The following is a 15772-nucleotide window of genomic DNA, read 5'->3' as shown; positions in this document are numbered from 1 at the left end:
CGCCGCCCGGACGGACGGGTCTTCCTTGTGGACATTCGTCTGAGGCTGGGGAGCGGCATGGCCTTTGGACTCACACCGTCTCCGCTCGGCCGCTTGTTGGTTGTTGACTTTGGGCAAATAACTTAACATCTCTAAAGTCTGTTCCTACCCCTGGAGGGGGGCCGAAGCTGGCCGTGCCCGAGAAGCCGTTTCATTTCGCAGACATGGTCTGTACGCGGCAGGATTTAATCAATGCCGTACTGCAGCCACCTCTTGACTCACTTCTTTGTGGCAGGAAAGTTGCCCAATTAACGATGAACTCAGTGACTAAGGATGGGCTGGTGTACACACAGGCTGAAATCTGCTCTGCCGCGGGATCTTGGGTAAATTACTTGTTTCATTTCTGTTGGTGGGGCAATCCTTGTCTCATAGGAACTGTGAGGATGGAATGGGTTACTACATCTCATGGCACACATAAACTAATTACTAAAATTCTAGGGCACATAAAAATATTTTTTGCCGATCTGACAAAAAAAGGTATAATTTTGATTCAGTCACACTGGACGGCTAATGTGTTCGCTGTTGTCATTTTAAAAATTTGACAACCTAGTCAGGTATTGCATGTTTTAAAAGTTCTTGCGGCACACCGGTTGGAAATCACTGACCTGAAGCACTGGAACCTTACCTGGCATCTAGTAAGTGCTCGATAAATGCCCGCTACTGTTATCCCGGCTTCCTACGTGGGTCAGAGCTCTGGTGGTTATTCTGCCTTCCATCCCAGTGATACAGACTTCTGTGCTTCTTATTCTTGTGAAGCGTTCTCTAGGTTTGGGAACCAATATTTACATAGATCGACAGAGAGACAGGGATTATGCAAGTTTATTTGGGAGACAAAAACTGAGAGAAAGTCTCAGAGAATAAAGGCACAGTGTGAGAAAAAAAAGCAAAGACATGAAATAAGCAAGGGTAGTTGCTTTCATTTCTAAAGATGTTATTTGGTTGGTAAAAGCAGGATAAAACAGAATAAGTTGATAAAGTTCATTTTATTTAAATATATCTTTAAAGGCATAGCAGTGATCAGTGAAGAAGAAAGCCCAGGTGTGGGAAAACTGCTCCTCCAACCAAGAATGTAACACACAGGCAAGTCACATCTAAGTTAGTGGAAGGTCAGCCGCACCAGTCCTCACATAAGAGAATACTCAAGAGAAGAGGAAATTCAGATCCCAAGGGTTAAACTCCAAAGGTGGACACTTGCTTGCATTTACTGACAAGCTGACCATGAATTCCAGGTAAGGCTGAAATTTTTCTTGTTTCTTGGTTGGTCTCTCTCAGCATATATTCCATTATGTATTGAAAATTGTTAGAACCACAGACTCTCAGAGGCCATCTAACTGAACTGACTGACTACTGATCTGCACTGTTACTTTCATAATTTAAAGGTTAACAGTCTCTCACAAGCATCTTTTTTCTCTGTAAAATGTAACCTTAAAAGTTTTGCTGATATGTGATTTGATCCCTGCAGGCACATACCATTCATTTTAAAAGCGTAAACATGTAGAAAGAGGACCCAGTATGTACACGCTCAGCACCAATTTAGCGGTGTGTACACTCTGCTCTTTGCTATACCCTAGATGACCTGGATATTTCTAGTGTACTCTGGACATATTACCTAGTCTGTCAATATTGTCCTTCAAATTGATAGAAAGCAGGGACTGGGTGATGTTCTTACAATTAATTCTACACAGAGATGCATACAGATGATGAATGAAGCCTCACGTGGTGACCTGCCAGTGTTCTCCGAGGACTAAATGCTAAACCTCAGAAACTAGAGCAGCCATCCTTTTGTCAACAGATCTCCAAGGGCCTCAGGACAGGGGATAAGAGATATTCATCTCTGCCCAATTTTATTGGATTTCAGCCCTTTATGCTGCTGCCAAGATGAGTCTTCTGAGTCCTGACCTTTTCCCCCTGGACAACTTTACCATTTTGTATATCTCAATAGACAGTTTGGTTCTTACCTGGGAATAGCTATCTTAGATAAGCAAAATTATCACTCATGCCCAACCTACTGGCCCTTTCTCCTGCCTTTCTGGACCCTCCAGTAGTGCGATATACAAACAAAGCGTTCATTTCACAAAGAGAATCAATTTCCTAGGAGGAGAGGGTCAGTGAAAGCCCTGCAGAGAAAAGGCCTGAACTGGGTTTTGCCAGGTGAATGGGTGGGGCATTCCAAGCAGCACAAAGAACGCCTTGGACAGCTAGGGGCCTGTATTCCCAGCAGTTTCCCCACCCTTCTAATGCCCCTGGAGTATCACTCCCAGCAGTGACTCGGAGTGCTAAAGGACTGGGGTGCCTTCTAGGAGAGGTATTAAAATACAGGCAGTAGGCCTTTTAGAGGGGGGCATGCAACCTTCTCTCCATTACAACAGAAGAGATCCTCTGAAGGTTTTTAAATAAAAGAATAGCAGGATTCAATCTCAGAAAAATGACTTCTAAATACAAATATGTAGCCTGGATGGTGTGGCTCAGTGGTTGAGCATCAACCCATGAACCAAGAGGTTCATGGTTCGATTCCCAGTCAGGGCACATGCCTGGGTTTTGGGCTCGATTCCCGGTGGGGGGTATGCAGGAGGCAGCTGATCAATGTGTTTCTCTCATTGATGTTTCTATCTCTCTCCCCCTCTCTCTAAAATCCGTAAGTATGTATTTTTAAAAAATAAATATAAACATGTATTTCCAGTTCCCTAATGGAAATATCTACTGGAAAGTCCTGCAAGTTCTCAAATATTTGTATGAGATACCCAAAAATCTGCACATAAAGCATACAATTTGATCAGTTTTGACACATGTATACATGGAATAAACTATGACCACAATAAAAATTAAGAACATTTTTATCACCCCAAAAGTTTCCTTGTACTTTTTTTGGTTATAAATATGTTTTCATTGATTTCAGAGAGACGAAGGGAGAGGGAGAGAGAGACAGAAACATCAATGATGAGAATTATTGATTGGCTGCCTCCTGCACACCCTCCACTTGGGATGGAGCCCACAATCTGGGTATGTACCCTGACCAGGAATCAAACTGTGACCTCCTGGTTCATAGGTCAATGCTCAACCACTGAGCACCACTGGCCAGGCTCCTTGAACTTCTTTGTAATCCATCCTCCTTACTACCATCCCTCCACTGGTCTTCTTCCTGTCATTGTAGACACGAACATGCCTCCCTCCAAACTGGGCCCATCAGGGTCTTTCTCCAGGGAATCTGGATCTGGAAAGGACACAGTGGCAGAAGGTGGCTGAAGCTGTCCTCCAATGACAACTGCCTAGAGCAGCAGTTCTCTACCTGTGGGTCGCGACCCCTTTGGCAGTCGAACAACCCACCCTTTCACAGGGGTTGCCTAAGACCATCCTGCATATCAGATATTTACATTACGATTCATAACAGTAGCAACATTACAGTTATGAAGTAGCAACGAAAATAATTTTATGGTTGGAGTTCATCACAACATGAGGAACTGTATTTAAAGGGCCAGAAGGTTGAGAAACACTGGCCCAGAGGGACAGTCCACACATTCCTGCTACAGGTATCTGTGGGCTGGTTCTTGCCTTCTGCAGCTTGTTTGTTTTTTCAGTTCTATGAGCTGCCTAATATCCTTCTAACATGTCCTTCATTGCTTAATTGTGTCTGTTGCTTGCAAACATAGAACCCACATACACTGCACTTCCTCCTATAGTCACCATTTCAGGGAACGGCACCATGAAATTCTAGTCTCTCAAGCCTAACCTAGAATAATTCCTTAAAACTTGAGTCTTTATCATGTGTCATCTTCTAACACATTAAATCCTGCCCATTCTTCTCCCTGCTCAATATTCCGTCTCTATAAAATTCTTGTTCTACTCATTATTTCTCGAGTACCTAGTACAGTGCTTGGCACTGAGCAGGTACTCAATAAATGCCTGCTGAGTGATTGAACAAGAGGTGATATTGTCCATCACCCTTAGAAACAAAAACAGATGGATGGATGAGTATTTACATGTGTGCGTGTTGACCAGGGTGGCAAGACTTCTAAGTTAGCTTTTAATGTATGGCAGAAGCAAGTGATACAGCTGAACCAGGACTTTTGATTCCCAATTCCCTGCCGTTTCCATTGTATTATTATACTTTGTACCCTTTTCCTTGGAGTTCCGTTTCTTCTTCCATCCTGCTCAGGTCCTTACTTCACCAAGTACCAGACTATTAACACTAGATAGAACTCTAAAATATAACCCCATTCCAAGGGTATTTGCTTATTAACCAAGGGTAGGGGGTAGGTGCATGCAGTAGAGTATCTAGATCAGTGGTTCTCAACCTTCTGGCCCTTCAAATACAGTTCCTCATGTTGTGACCCAACCATAAAATTATTTTTATTGCTACTTCATAAATGTAATGTTGCTACTGTTATGAATCGTAATGTAAATATCTGATATGCAGGATGGTCTTAGGCAACCCCTGTGAAAGGGTCGTTCGACTGCCAAAGGGGTCGCAACCCACAGGTTGAGAACCTCTGATCTAGATTGAGGAGCTTGTAGCCCAGTGGTTCTCAACCTTGGCTGCACATTAGAATCACCTGGGAATCTTTTTAAAATCCTGATTTCTGGGTCTCATCCTCCGGAAATTCTGTTTCTTTGTTATGGGTGGGGCCACAACATTAGTAACAAAGAAACAGAATTTCCAGAGGACGAGGCCTCGAAATCAGGATTTTAAAAAGATTCCCAGGTGATTCTAATGTGCAGCCAAGGTTGAGAACCACTGCTGTAGCCCACGGCATCATCAAATAGTTAAAGCCAGAAGGTCAAGTGAGCTGGAGGTCATGGATGTGACTAAAGATTTCTGAACCCAGAGAAGCAATGACCTTGCCAACTCGGAGAACAGTGTGCTGGACTGGGACAACCTCCCTGTGTCAAGCAAAGACTCCATACATAGAATAAAGCTTTATTTAACAATCTGAAAATATGTTCTTTTGGCTTTAAGTCTTGAAAAATGAGTGGTAAATCCAAGATTTGTTTCCCGTTCTCTAGTATGTATGGTTGTGTGTATGCATCTATAGATGCTTTTGCTTGTTATAGTCATTTTAGCCCCACTTTATTTAATATATAAAGTCTTATTATATAACAATGCTAAAGTCTGAATTAAATATTCCCTGAGTCTAATAATCTCTTCTTCCAAGCCTGTCTGCCTCCCTCCTTCCCCTAAGTCTGCTCCTCAGCCTCCATTAATGCTAGGTCTTTAGAGACAACCAGCATCCACTTTGAGAACCTAGAAATGAATGTTAGACCTTAAGTCTCTGTGCTTATATACCCTCTAGCTGAAGAATCTCTCTGGGAGATGTACATATGCGGGAGGTCTTGGCAGTTACTCTTCAGAGTTGTGCACTTTGAATTGTAGATACCTGAAAAGTAAACATGATTGCATTAGATGCTCACCTGTCCTCCCACCAACCACTCAAGGAGGGTAAAAACTCAATTTGCTTCTATCAAACTATATTTCATGTCATGTAATATTGAGGGAAGTGAAGCTGGTTGTTGGGATTATTGTCAAAACTTTTTGCAGATACTGGTCATTGCATCCTTCATCATCTCTTTACAGGATTCACAGGAGAAAGTTCCTTTTCATCTTAGTAGCAGGAGTCGTTTGAAGGAAGGGCATGAATTGGGTGGACTGATCAGATTTTTCTCTTCTTGGATGTTTAGAAAGTCTGGAACCAATTTTGTGATCCATCCTTAGTAAGTTTATTTCATAGAATGTATTTTTCTACTTGCCTAATTCATCGCTCCATTTTATGTCACTGTCATTAATATATTTGAGTTACTTTGCTATATTTTGTGTGTGTATATGTATTTGCCTTTTTGTATGTAATTTCTTTTTCTTTTTGAAATAAGTTCAGAAATAAATAAGTACTTGGGATATAGGGCTATGGTGAGAGTTCAAGGCCAAGTGTTGGGGAATGGACACCCCAAACCCACAATGTCCTAGTTTACGCTTGGTTCCCCTGTTCCCACCTGCTTGATTTTGCTCTAAGGATATTGTTCACTGCTGGGTTCCCCTAGCAGCCACGGTGAAGATTCTAATCTGTAGTCAAACTTCTGTGCACTCCCAATGACCGATCTTACCACCCATCTTGGTCTCTGTGTACCTGTCCACCTTACCTCTTCTTGAAGCTCAGGTGCTGCGACGCTGCTGTCTTCTGGAACCACAGAGGCATGACGCCGGAGACCTTGGCTCTATAAAAAGAAGAGTTCTGCCAGTGAGAGGTGGCTCAACCTCCCAGCCTCTCAGCTCAGAAGGGTCTTCTGTGCCTTACACTCTACAGGGTCACAGACAATACAAAGGGTAAACATACAATGTTGTTTCACTACAGCCTGATGGCACCAGGGAAGGCTTTACTGTCATCCTCTTTCACAGGTCAAGATACCAAGATTCAGAGGGGGAAATGGCTTGCTGAGACAGGTATCCAGGTCTTTGGGCTCTAGAGTTGTTTCCATAGTCAGACACTGTAATTTGTGTGACATGCATCAGTATGTATGTTTATGTGGGAGTCTGTGAGGATATAAATATAGGTCTTAAGAACACTACCTACCACTTTTAGACTAACTCTCCTTAAGAATACACTGCAGAAGATGCAAAATCGCCCTCAGACTGTAAGGGTCCCAGATTCAATTCCGGTCAAGGGCATGTACCTTGGTTGCAGGCTCAATACCCCTGGCCCTAGTGCCCTGGTCAAGCTGTGTGCGGGAGGCAACCAATCGATATATTTTTTTTTTTTAAAAAAAGGAAGTTCTTTATAGTTTGCAAGGTAAATATGTTGTAGGAAGTTGGATAGACATGAGCAGAGCGAGCCAGAAGGGCCAGATACAGAAGGTCACCAGGGTGGAAATCCCCAGGTGCCTAGGAAAGGACAATTGTAGGGTGGGACCTCATCCCCAGGGTGACTTTTCCTCCCCTAGCATATACTGGTGAGGGAGGTTTGGACCTCGACTTTTCCTCTCTAGAGATAACATCTATGTTCCAGGCCCAGATAAGCAACAAAACCAGCCTCAGGACCAGGGGCATTAAATAATGACCCCGGCCCTGGGGCCAGCAATCAATCAGTGGAGAGCACAACCCAGACAGGACACACCTGGGAAACTGCTGAATATTCTATTGAGATCTTCCCCTGGGACCTTCCCTAAAATCTCAATCCTTAAAGCCCTTAGGCTGGAGGTCCCAGTGCGCTCTCCCGCAAGGGAGCACACCGTGCTTGTCCCTCCCTGCTTCTCCTCCCCGCAAGGTATGTGACCATTAGCTTTCCCACTCCCAAGCTCCAAGGGCCCTTCCTTTACCTCTGTAACTTGTTTCCTAAGCCAATTTCTTCTAGGAATTACTTTTCCTACCTCTGTAATTTACCCAATAAATGTTCTCTTACAAAAAAAAAAAAAAAAAAAAAAAAAAGAATACACAGCAGTTAACACACTGAGATGATCCTAACCTAACCTATGGCAGTTAGGAGAGGCAAGTGGTATGTTTTCTTTGGGAAAAGTTCTAGGTTCTGCAGTAGAAACCCAAAGTGTGAAAAGCTCTGCTGCTAAGCCAGGAGAAGGCCTTGGAACTCTACAATTAAGAATTAATTTATTTTTAATTGAAGTTTAATTCACACACTATAAATTCACCCTTTTAGAGTAGAACCAATTTCTATCAGTATGACAGCTACTTGAAATTTTCTGATTTTTCCTTTTAGGAAAATTTTCCTCTATTGTCTCCTCTGATTTCAGGCCAGGAATTACCTGAAAGGTAATACTACCTCCCAGAAAGTTATCATCCTCTCACAGGTATTTCAAATGCTAAGCAAGAACAAATTTCCTCATAGTGATCTTTTTTATATGTGATCCATTTTATATGTGATATGCCCATAATTCTGCTTGAGAGAAAATACGATTTATGATGTATCTGCAAGGGAAGGGAAGTAAACAGATCTAGTAGGACAAAGGTTTCAGAGGACTGATGACACTGATAGGCTAGGATCTAAGATGCTCTAGCTGCTTAATTCCATAGGAAAAATAGGTTTCCTTAGCTGATGACCAAAGCAATCCCACAGGAAAGGCTGTGAGTAAACACTATAATTCTCAAAAAAAACAAAACAAAAAACAGTAACACTGTAATTCCCAAATATAAGGAGGTCGCCTCAGGGGAAAGGAGGTTGTGTCTTGTACCTCTTCCCAAAGGAGAACGGTGTGATTAGCCTGTTCTTCAAAATAGACAGCAGCATCTTGGTCCCCATAATCTCCCTTTCAATAAGATTACTCCAAGAATGAAAATTTGTTTTATTATTCATCAGAGCCAAAAAGCTCACATTATTGCAGCCTCCATACTACAGTCATATATTACGAAGTCAAATATAAATTAATTTTGGATTTTCCATATTGTTGAGTTACTCTTCTCAGTGCAGAAATGTGAGAAGTGGCTATACTTGATTCGAAATCCCACAATTACCCTGGGCTTCTTCACTATCCATATGCCTCACATCTCTCTCTCTCAGCATAGTGACCTCACACCAGAAACCAGCCAAGAGAAAGTTTTATATCTTGCTCTGTTAGGACCTTCAATACCTCATGTGAATCAAGTCTCAGGGCATAATAATGTTGATGACGTAGATTTTAGTACCTCAGGGGAGTCAGCCAAGATGAGCTTGTTCTCTTCTTTGTCTTCCATCTTACTTGCCTTGTCAGATTCTGAAAAAACCTGTAGATCAAAGAGGACAACGTAGAAGAAAGTTCCAAACCTTCATACCCTGGATACCACCCTGGTGCCTGTTGTTCATGATAACTCCTCTCAGACGGCGGGAGGCTCCCAAGGTATCGTGGTCAACCTTCCTTAGGCACAGGCAGTGATAGGGTAGTGTGATCTGAGGGGTACCAGAAATCTCATACTCCCAGACAGCCACATGGCTCGTGCCCTGGCCTCTTTCATTGCCCCAACGTCACCTTCTCTGGCCACTCTCTGTTTAAAATCGCAATTCAGCCCCAATTCCCTACTTAATTTTTCTCCATATCTTTTATCACCACTAATTATAATTTTACTTATTTATTCTGTTTTGTATTCATCTTCTCCCCTCCTCCACTAGGACATAAGATGCAGGAAGGCAGGGAATTTTATGCTTTGTTCACTGTAATACCCCACTTCCTAGGAAAGTGCCTGGTACATCGTAAGGACTCACTAAGTAATTGTGGAATACGTGAATTAATGAATCTTGGTACCATACAGTCAGATGTCTCACCAAAGTCCTCCCTACACTGCACCTGACAGATGATCATATATCTTAGCTTTTAATATCAAGGAAGGAGAACTATTTGTCATGGTGGCCCATCACATTTTGTTGTTTAGAAGCCCCTTGTGTCCCCTTTCTTATATATATATATATATATATATATATAATATTAATATTTTTATTGATTTCAGAGAGAAAAAAGTAGAGGAAGAGAGGCCTAGAAACATCAGTGATAAGAGAGAATCACTGATCAGCTACCTCCTCCACGCCTACTGGGGATTGAGCGGCAACCTGGGTATGTACCCTAATGGAATCAATCGTGGCCTCCTTCCTGGTTCATGGGCTGACGCTAAACCACTGAACCATACTGGCCGGGCACCCCTATATTTAAAAAAATTTTTTCCATACCATTTTTTAACAGAGCTAATTGCTGAAAGTTCCCCTGGTATTGATTCAAAATGTACTTTAAAAAATCTTTATACATAGGGCCTAGTTCTGCCCTCAGGAATCTCATAGAATACATCAAATCTCTCTATGATAGCCTTTCCGTCTGAATAGAATATGACTTGATTGCTAGATTCTTCACAGACCTGCTTGTTCTCCAGAGGGACTGTCTCTATTTTAACACCATTCTTTTCTCATCCACATTTTCATCTGTCAAAAGCCCATCTTTTTTGCTTTCCTTCCTCTCTGAGTTCCTCCTAGGTCTTTCTTATCAATGAAATGATTCTTTGCCAATTTAGTTGAGGTCTATTTACCACAGTCACAAGTATGACAAACTGAAGTGAGACCCTCTTCCCTACCCCCTATTCAAAAGTTAAAGCTCAAGATGTCAGGTATAGCTTCTTTATTGGAACTCCCCAAACTTGTAGCAAAAAAGAAAATTAGTAGAAATCTTTCATAATATTATTAGAGGTAAGCCCTTTGTTGAAGTCAAATACCCTAAGAGTACAGGTCAGTAAATTAATTGCTCTGGAGATGTGAAATAATCCCCAGAACAACAACAAAAAAAGGTGGTCAAGAGTATCCTTGAGACTATAATATGACAAAATCTGATTAACTGTGGGACAACCTGGCCACAGTAAAGATGATCTACAGGGAGGTTATAAAAGAGAATAGAGATTTAATCAGATGCACGCTCACCTGAGGGATCACCGAGGTGGGGGAAGTACAAAGATCTGGGTTCAGATTGTCGGTGTTTTCCTTTTCTCTGTCCTCAGGAGTTCTTACTGGCTTCTGTGGTGGCTGTGGATCAAGAGGAATCTCGAAAGAGGCCCTAGAACTAGGACTTGGAGGCCCAGCCCCCAAGGAGGCCCTGGGGCTGGTGGGTGAACATGGTTCAGAGGCTGCAGGACTGGAGGGTGTGTTCCCTGAGGGGGTTCTGGAGCTGGGAGTGGCTCTGGGTGGAGGAGGCCTATTAGGGGGTGCTGAGGTCCTCTGGACAGGGGCTCTCTTCTTTAGTTGTTTAGACCCTTCACTTGAGGTTCGGGTTCGGAGGACAACTTCTGGGAGAGATGCAGGCTGCTCTGAAGGGATCAGGGCTCTGCCTGGGGATGGATCTGGGGAGCTAGAGAAAACTTCCTCCTGGGACTCGCCACCCTCAGTGGGCTGGGGAGAAGAGGGCTGGGCCTGGGTAGGGCCATTGCAGGCTGGCAGAGGCTCTTCCTCCTCAGAGGAGTTTGCTTCAGCCTCTTCTTTCTCCATTTCCTTTTCTTTTAAGGGCTCTTCTTTAATCTCAGAGTTGTCTTCTCCCTGAGCTGGATCCGACGTTAGCTCTTCTTCACTTGCTGAGATGGAGTCCCTCTCACTTGTCAAGGAAAGTGTGGAGGGACTGGTAGGTGAGGTAGGAGGGCTGGAGACTGTAGATGTTCGAACTGGGGAAGAGATGACTAAAGAGCGTCTGCTGCTGCTAAAAAATGAAGGACATTCAGGTTCAGAAGAGCAAAAAAAATGGAAGTTTTATTGGGCATTTTTAAGAACCCCCAAATAATGATGCATGCTATAGAATAACAGAATAAAATAAGAGACACTAGAAAGTCTAAATAATTTGCAATAATGCTTATGTTATCAAGTGGAGTGTAAAAGGCTATATCAAAATCTCAATAATTATTTAAAAATATATAAAGAAAAAGAGATCAGAAAGTAATAAGAACATACTAACAAAATATTTTCTCTGGAAAAAAGATTCATGGGTGATATGCAGTTGATCTTCATGGACTCTGCATTTGCAAATTCACTGACTCCCTAAAATTTACTTGTAACCCAAAATCAATACTCGTGATGCTTTCATAGTCATTCATGGACATGTGCAAGCTGTGGAAAATCAGTGCCTGACAGCACTTTTTCACCTGAGGTCTAACAAGGAAATATGCTGCCTTCTTGTTTCAGCTCTCACATTGTAAACATGTCCTTTTGCCATATTTTTCACACTGCTGTACTTTTGTTAGTGGTTTTTCTGTTTAAAATGGCCTCCAAGTATAGTGCTAAAGTGCTAAGAGCAAAAGGACTGTGATGTGCCTTGCAGAGAAAATATGTATGTTATAAGCTTTGTTCAGACATGAGTTATATAATTCTGTGGGCTGTGAGTTCAATGTTAATGAATCAACAACATATATTAAATAAACTGTCTTTAAACAGAAACACACAGAAGACAAGGTTATTGATCAGTTGATGAAAATGTTGGGACCAGGGACTCATAGAAACCTAATCGTGTTTCCCCTGGGAACAGTGGTTCAGTATTCACTAATTTAGTGCTTATGGTGACTTTATAGAACATAACTACCATAAGTAAAAAATTTAACTGTAACATGTGTCAAGTAGGCTGGATACTGTGAACAGTGCTTCTACAGCCAGCATTAGCTTAACTCTCACCTTCTTAAGGCCTCCTATGTACTGTACACTGAGTGATTAAGCAACTCACAAGTCTTTCCTTGACAGGTGCCAACTATGTGTGTGCCCTGAGCACGAGGATGGGAGATGGGGGTAGGAAGAGAAAGAGGTCAAAGAAAGTTCCTTCTAAGAGAGTTTCTGATACGACATAAGCTGAGTGATACAAGGTTCTTTCTAGCACTACAATTCTAGAGTTCAGTAGGTGGAGAAGGCCCAGGACACAGCAAGAAAACACCAGATTTCCTTACAAGGTTCTGAGACATCTTGGTGTAAATCATAAGTTTTAGATGAATGAACAATTAGAGAGAACTATGGTTTTCAATATTGGAAAGAGGGGAGATTTTTTTGATCAAAAGGGATTTCTCCTAGGAAGTCTACTTTGGCTCTTTAGTGATTCTTTTTAATAGTTTGTAACTAATTGCTAAATGAGAAGTTCAAGCAACAGATGTGAGCCCTATTCTTTCATCAAGTCTCAAGCTCAATTTCATCACCTCTTTAAAGCCTTCTCAGGCTGTCTGTACATTGGCAATTACTTATCTCTCTGGCATTCCTACCGGTCTCATTAGGCACTTTATATGTGCAAAAGTTTAAATTGGTCCTTATCTCCTTATGCACATTTTCTGTCCTTTCAACTTTTTGTAAATCAATTCAGGGAAAGAACAAATCTCTATGTCTTTGGATCCCTAATTCTCAGCATAAAACTTGACCATAGAAGGAATGTAATCAAACTTCCTGAATAAAGGCTTCCAAATAAGAAAGTGATCACATTCTGAGGGACCAGTGAATTGCTTATCCTTACCAGCATAAAGAATGTATGATGGCAATTGACACCACAAAGAAAGAGAAAAAAGTGGAAAATCAATCCATAACAGATTTGCAATGAGTATCATTAAATAATTACTATCCAGAATATTTTTTAAGCCCCCAAAAGTTCATATAACTAAAATATTTTTAAAAGGGTATAGAGCCTGGCTGGTGTGGCTCAGTGATTGAGCACTGACCCATGAACCAATAGGTCACAGGTTCGATTCCTGGTCAGGGCACATGCCCGGGTTACAGCTCAATCTCCAGTAGGGGGTGTGCAGGAGGCAGCCGGTCAATGATTCTCTCATTGATGTTTCTACCTCTCTCTCTTCCTCTCCCTTTCTCTCTCTCTAAAAAAAATAAATAAAAAGGGTAAACAATCCAAATGAAAAATTTGAAAAAAGGATAAACAGGAGACTTACAGAACAGGAATCTTAAATGGCTAATAATGTGAAAAGATGTTCAAGCTCATTAGCAATTGTGGAGATGTGAATTAAAACTGCAAAAAAATTAGATTTCATACCCATTAGGTTGAAAACTAAGTATGACAACGTTACATATAGCAAGAATATGGAGCATTGAGGGCTTTTATTTACTGTTGGTGGATTGTAAATGGAAACAATCACTCTGAAGAACAATTTGGCAGTGGCAGTATCTAGTAAGGCTGAAGAAGCCCAAATGCACAGACTCTGTGGCTCAGCAATGCCACTCCCTGTACACACCCTAAGGAAACTCCTGATAATATTCACAAAGAGAAATGTAAAATGTGTTCACTGCAACATTATTTGTAATAGCAAAAACTAGGAAACAATCCAAATATTCATTAGCAGGAGGAGAGATAAATTGTGAACTAGCCATACAACAGCATCCATAACAGTATGGAAAGAACAGAGCTAGCAACATGAAACAACAAGAATAAATAAATCTCACAAACAATACTAAGAACAAAAGAAGTTTAAAAAAAATACAGTATAATTTTACTTATATGGTTTAAAAACATGCAAAAAATATTTTCTGTGTGTATAATAAAAGTAAAAAGACATGCAGGGGGATAATAGATACTAAATTTAAGATAGTGATTACCTTTGGTGGAAAGTGAGTGGGGAAGGGATACTGGTAGCTTCACTTATATATATAACTAGAGGCCTGGTGTACGAAATTCGTGCATGGGTAGGGTTCCTAGGCCTGGCCGGTGATGAGGACCGACAGGGGCCTTCTGGCTTCCAGCTGGGGCCTTCCTTCGTTCCACACTACCCCTGGTGGTCAGTGCACATCATAGCGAGCGATAGAACTCCTGGTCTCCCAAACTCCCGCAGGGACACTTTGCATATTAAACTTTTTTATATATAGTTTTCTTAAATTTTGTGGTAGGTATGTGGCTATTTGTTGTCTTACTCTTTATACTTGTGGTTATAGCTGAAATATTTGATAACAGGTAAAATAATTTATATGGGGTGTAACAACAGACAATATCATGCACATAAGCACCCAGGAATGGCCAGGATTTGGGATGGAAGACAAGACTGTTGAATATGTTCACATACCGGACAAGTGAAACAAGAGTCTCAGAAATTGCTCACCTTGATAGTCCCTTCACCACAAAGACTTTGTTGGAATGTTGCTTCTCCAGTTTGCTCATCACTTCGTAGAGATTGTGGTTCAGCTACAGCCAGCAAGAGAGAAAGAGATGCTAGCCAGATGGAACCTGAGACTGGCATATCCCTTCTCTTCTTTCTTTCAGACAGCTCTCCCAAATAAAACCTTCCCACCCTTAATTATAAAACTCCTCTTCATTTCTTTGGCAGGGTCCTGTCCCACCACCCTTTCCTCCTTGACTTCCTTCTTAAGTTCTGCTTCTTCCATCAGACTGGCAGCTTTTAAGGCTGGGTCCTTGATGTTTGAGATTCTAGCTTCTCAGGTGATCCAGGAAATGAAAACTCATGGTAATATTAACTAGGCAAATCATAATTTAGCCAAAATAACTGTGGAGCGGAACATGTGTGCATCTGGATGTGAATGTAGTTGATGATAGCTAAGAGTCTTGGAATCCCAGGACTAGAAAAGACTCCATGAGGTCAGTTCTGTGCCTGCATGTCACTGAGTAGGATTGGCCCTATTCAAGACTAATGAACTACCAGAGAAACTGACTGGTGCTTAAACACTGTCCTCTTTGTTCTAAAGCAACCAAAGATAGATTATTTCACTACTTAGTTCCCCATTTCAGCTGTTCCTTCCATAGGCCTAACCTCCTTTATTCATCTGAAGTTGAAGTTTTGATCCTATTATTCACTTGTTAACGGGGATGGAAAGGACCCTCTGATATGGATTTATGCTTTAATATGGTCAACACAGTTTAATCAAGTGCTTTTGTTTCATCATGAGAAAAGGGTAAAATCTGTGGTACTGATATGGATACTTAATGATTATGTAAATTAGGACTACTTTCATATTTACTACAAAAATCCCGAGATGTCTAAATTGACCAGCTGTGTCTCACCTTGCTCATTTCCCTGTAGAAGACATCCTTCAAGTTGGAAATGTTTTGAAAGATGGTCACATAACAGCCAATACGGCTATCAGGAGGCAAAACAAGAAACATCCAGGTAAAGGGTTGGTAAAGAAAGGCTTTTTTTGAAAACACAAGGTAGGAGCTTTAGCCAAGGCCAGCCACCACCAAGGACCCTCAGAGAAAAGCACCCCACATCCTAAGACTCAGGATGTTCTGGGATCTGCTTCCTCAGAGCCAGCCCAGGAGCACACTTGACGCTCAGGAGTGAGAAGGCCAGAGGAGACACTCAGCCAGGCTGACACCAAAG

At 41.7% G+C, this 15772-nt stretch overlaps 1 protein-coding gene and 1 long non-coding RNA gene across 3 annotated transcripts in view; one reads left to right on the top strand and one right to left on the bottom strand.

The window, feature by feature from the left end:
• The first annotated feature begins 6 nt into the window (after window positions 1–6).
• On the top strand, window positions 7–6032 carry LOC118649480. The gene is made up of 3 exons (XR_004965667.1): window positions 7–362; window positions 1045–1268; window positions 5609–6032. It is a non-coding gene; the product is annotated as an uncharacterized LOC118649480 (long non-coding RNA).
• BIN2 (bridging integrator 2) overlaps window positions 4939–15772 on the bottom strand; it is a 32598-nt gene continuing 21764 nt past the window's right edge. Inside the window, exons 8-13 of one of the 2 annotated variants that reach the window (XM_036296571.1) lie at window positions 15454–15529; window positions 14537–14619; window positions 10407–11172; window positions 8660–8737; window positions 6169–6243; window positions 4939–5411 (exon numbers count right to left, since the gene is read on the bottom strand). In XM_036296571.1, coding sequence (XP_036152464.1) covers window positions 5382–5411; window positions 6169–6243; window positions 8660–8737; window positions 10407–11172; window positions 14537–14619; window positions 15454–15529 — 1108 coding nt within the window. In that variant the 3' untranslated portion in view covers window positions 4939–5381. The remainder of the gene's footprint in view (window positions 5412–6168; window positions 6244–8659; window positions 8738–10406; window positions 11173–14536; window positions 14620–15453; window positions 15530–15772) is intronic. The other variant, XM_036296572.1, reaches the window with a different exon arrangement.

The sequence above is a fragment of the Myotis myotis genome, unplaced genomic scaffold (assembly GCF_014108235.1).
Source record: "Myotis myotis isolate mMyoMyo1 unplaced genomic scaffold, mMyoMyo1.p scaffold_m19_p_3, whole genome shotgun sequence".
Taxonomy (NCBI): domain Eukaryota; kingdom Metazoa; phylum Chordata; class Mammalia; order Chiroptera; family Vespertilionidae; genus Myotis; species Myotis myotis.
Note: the sequence above shows the minus strand (reverse complement) of the source record. Positions and strands in the feature narration are given on the sequence as shown.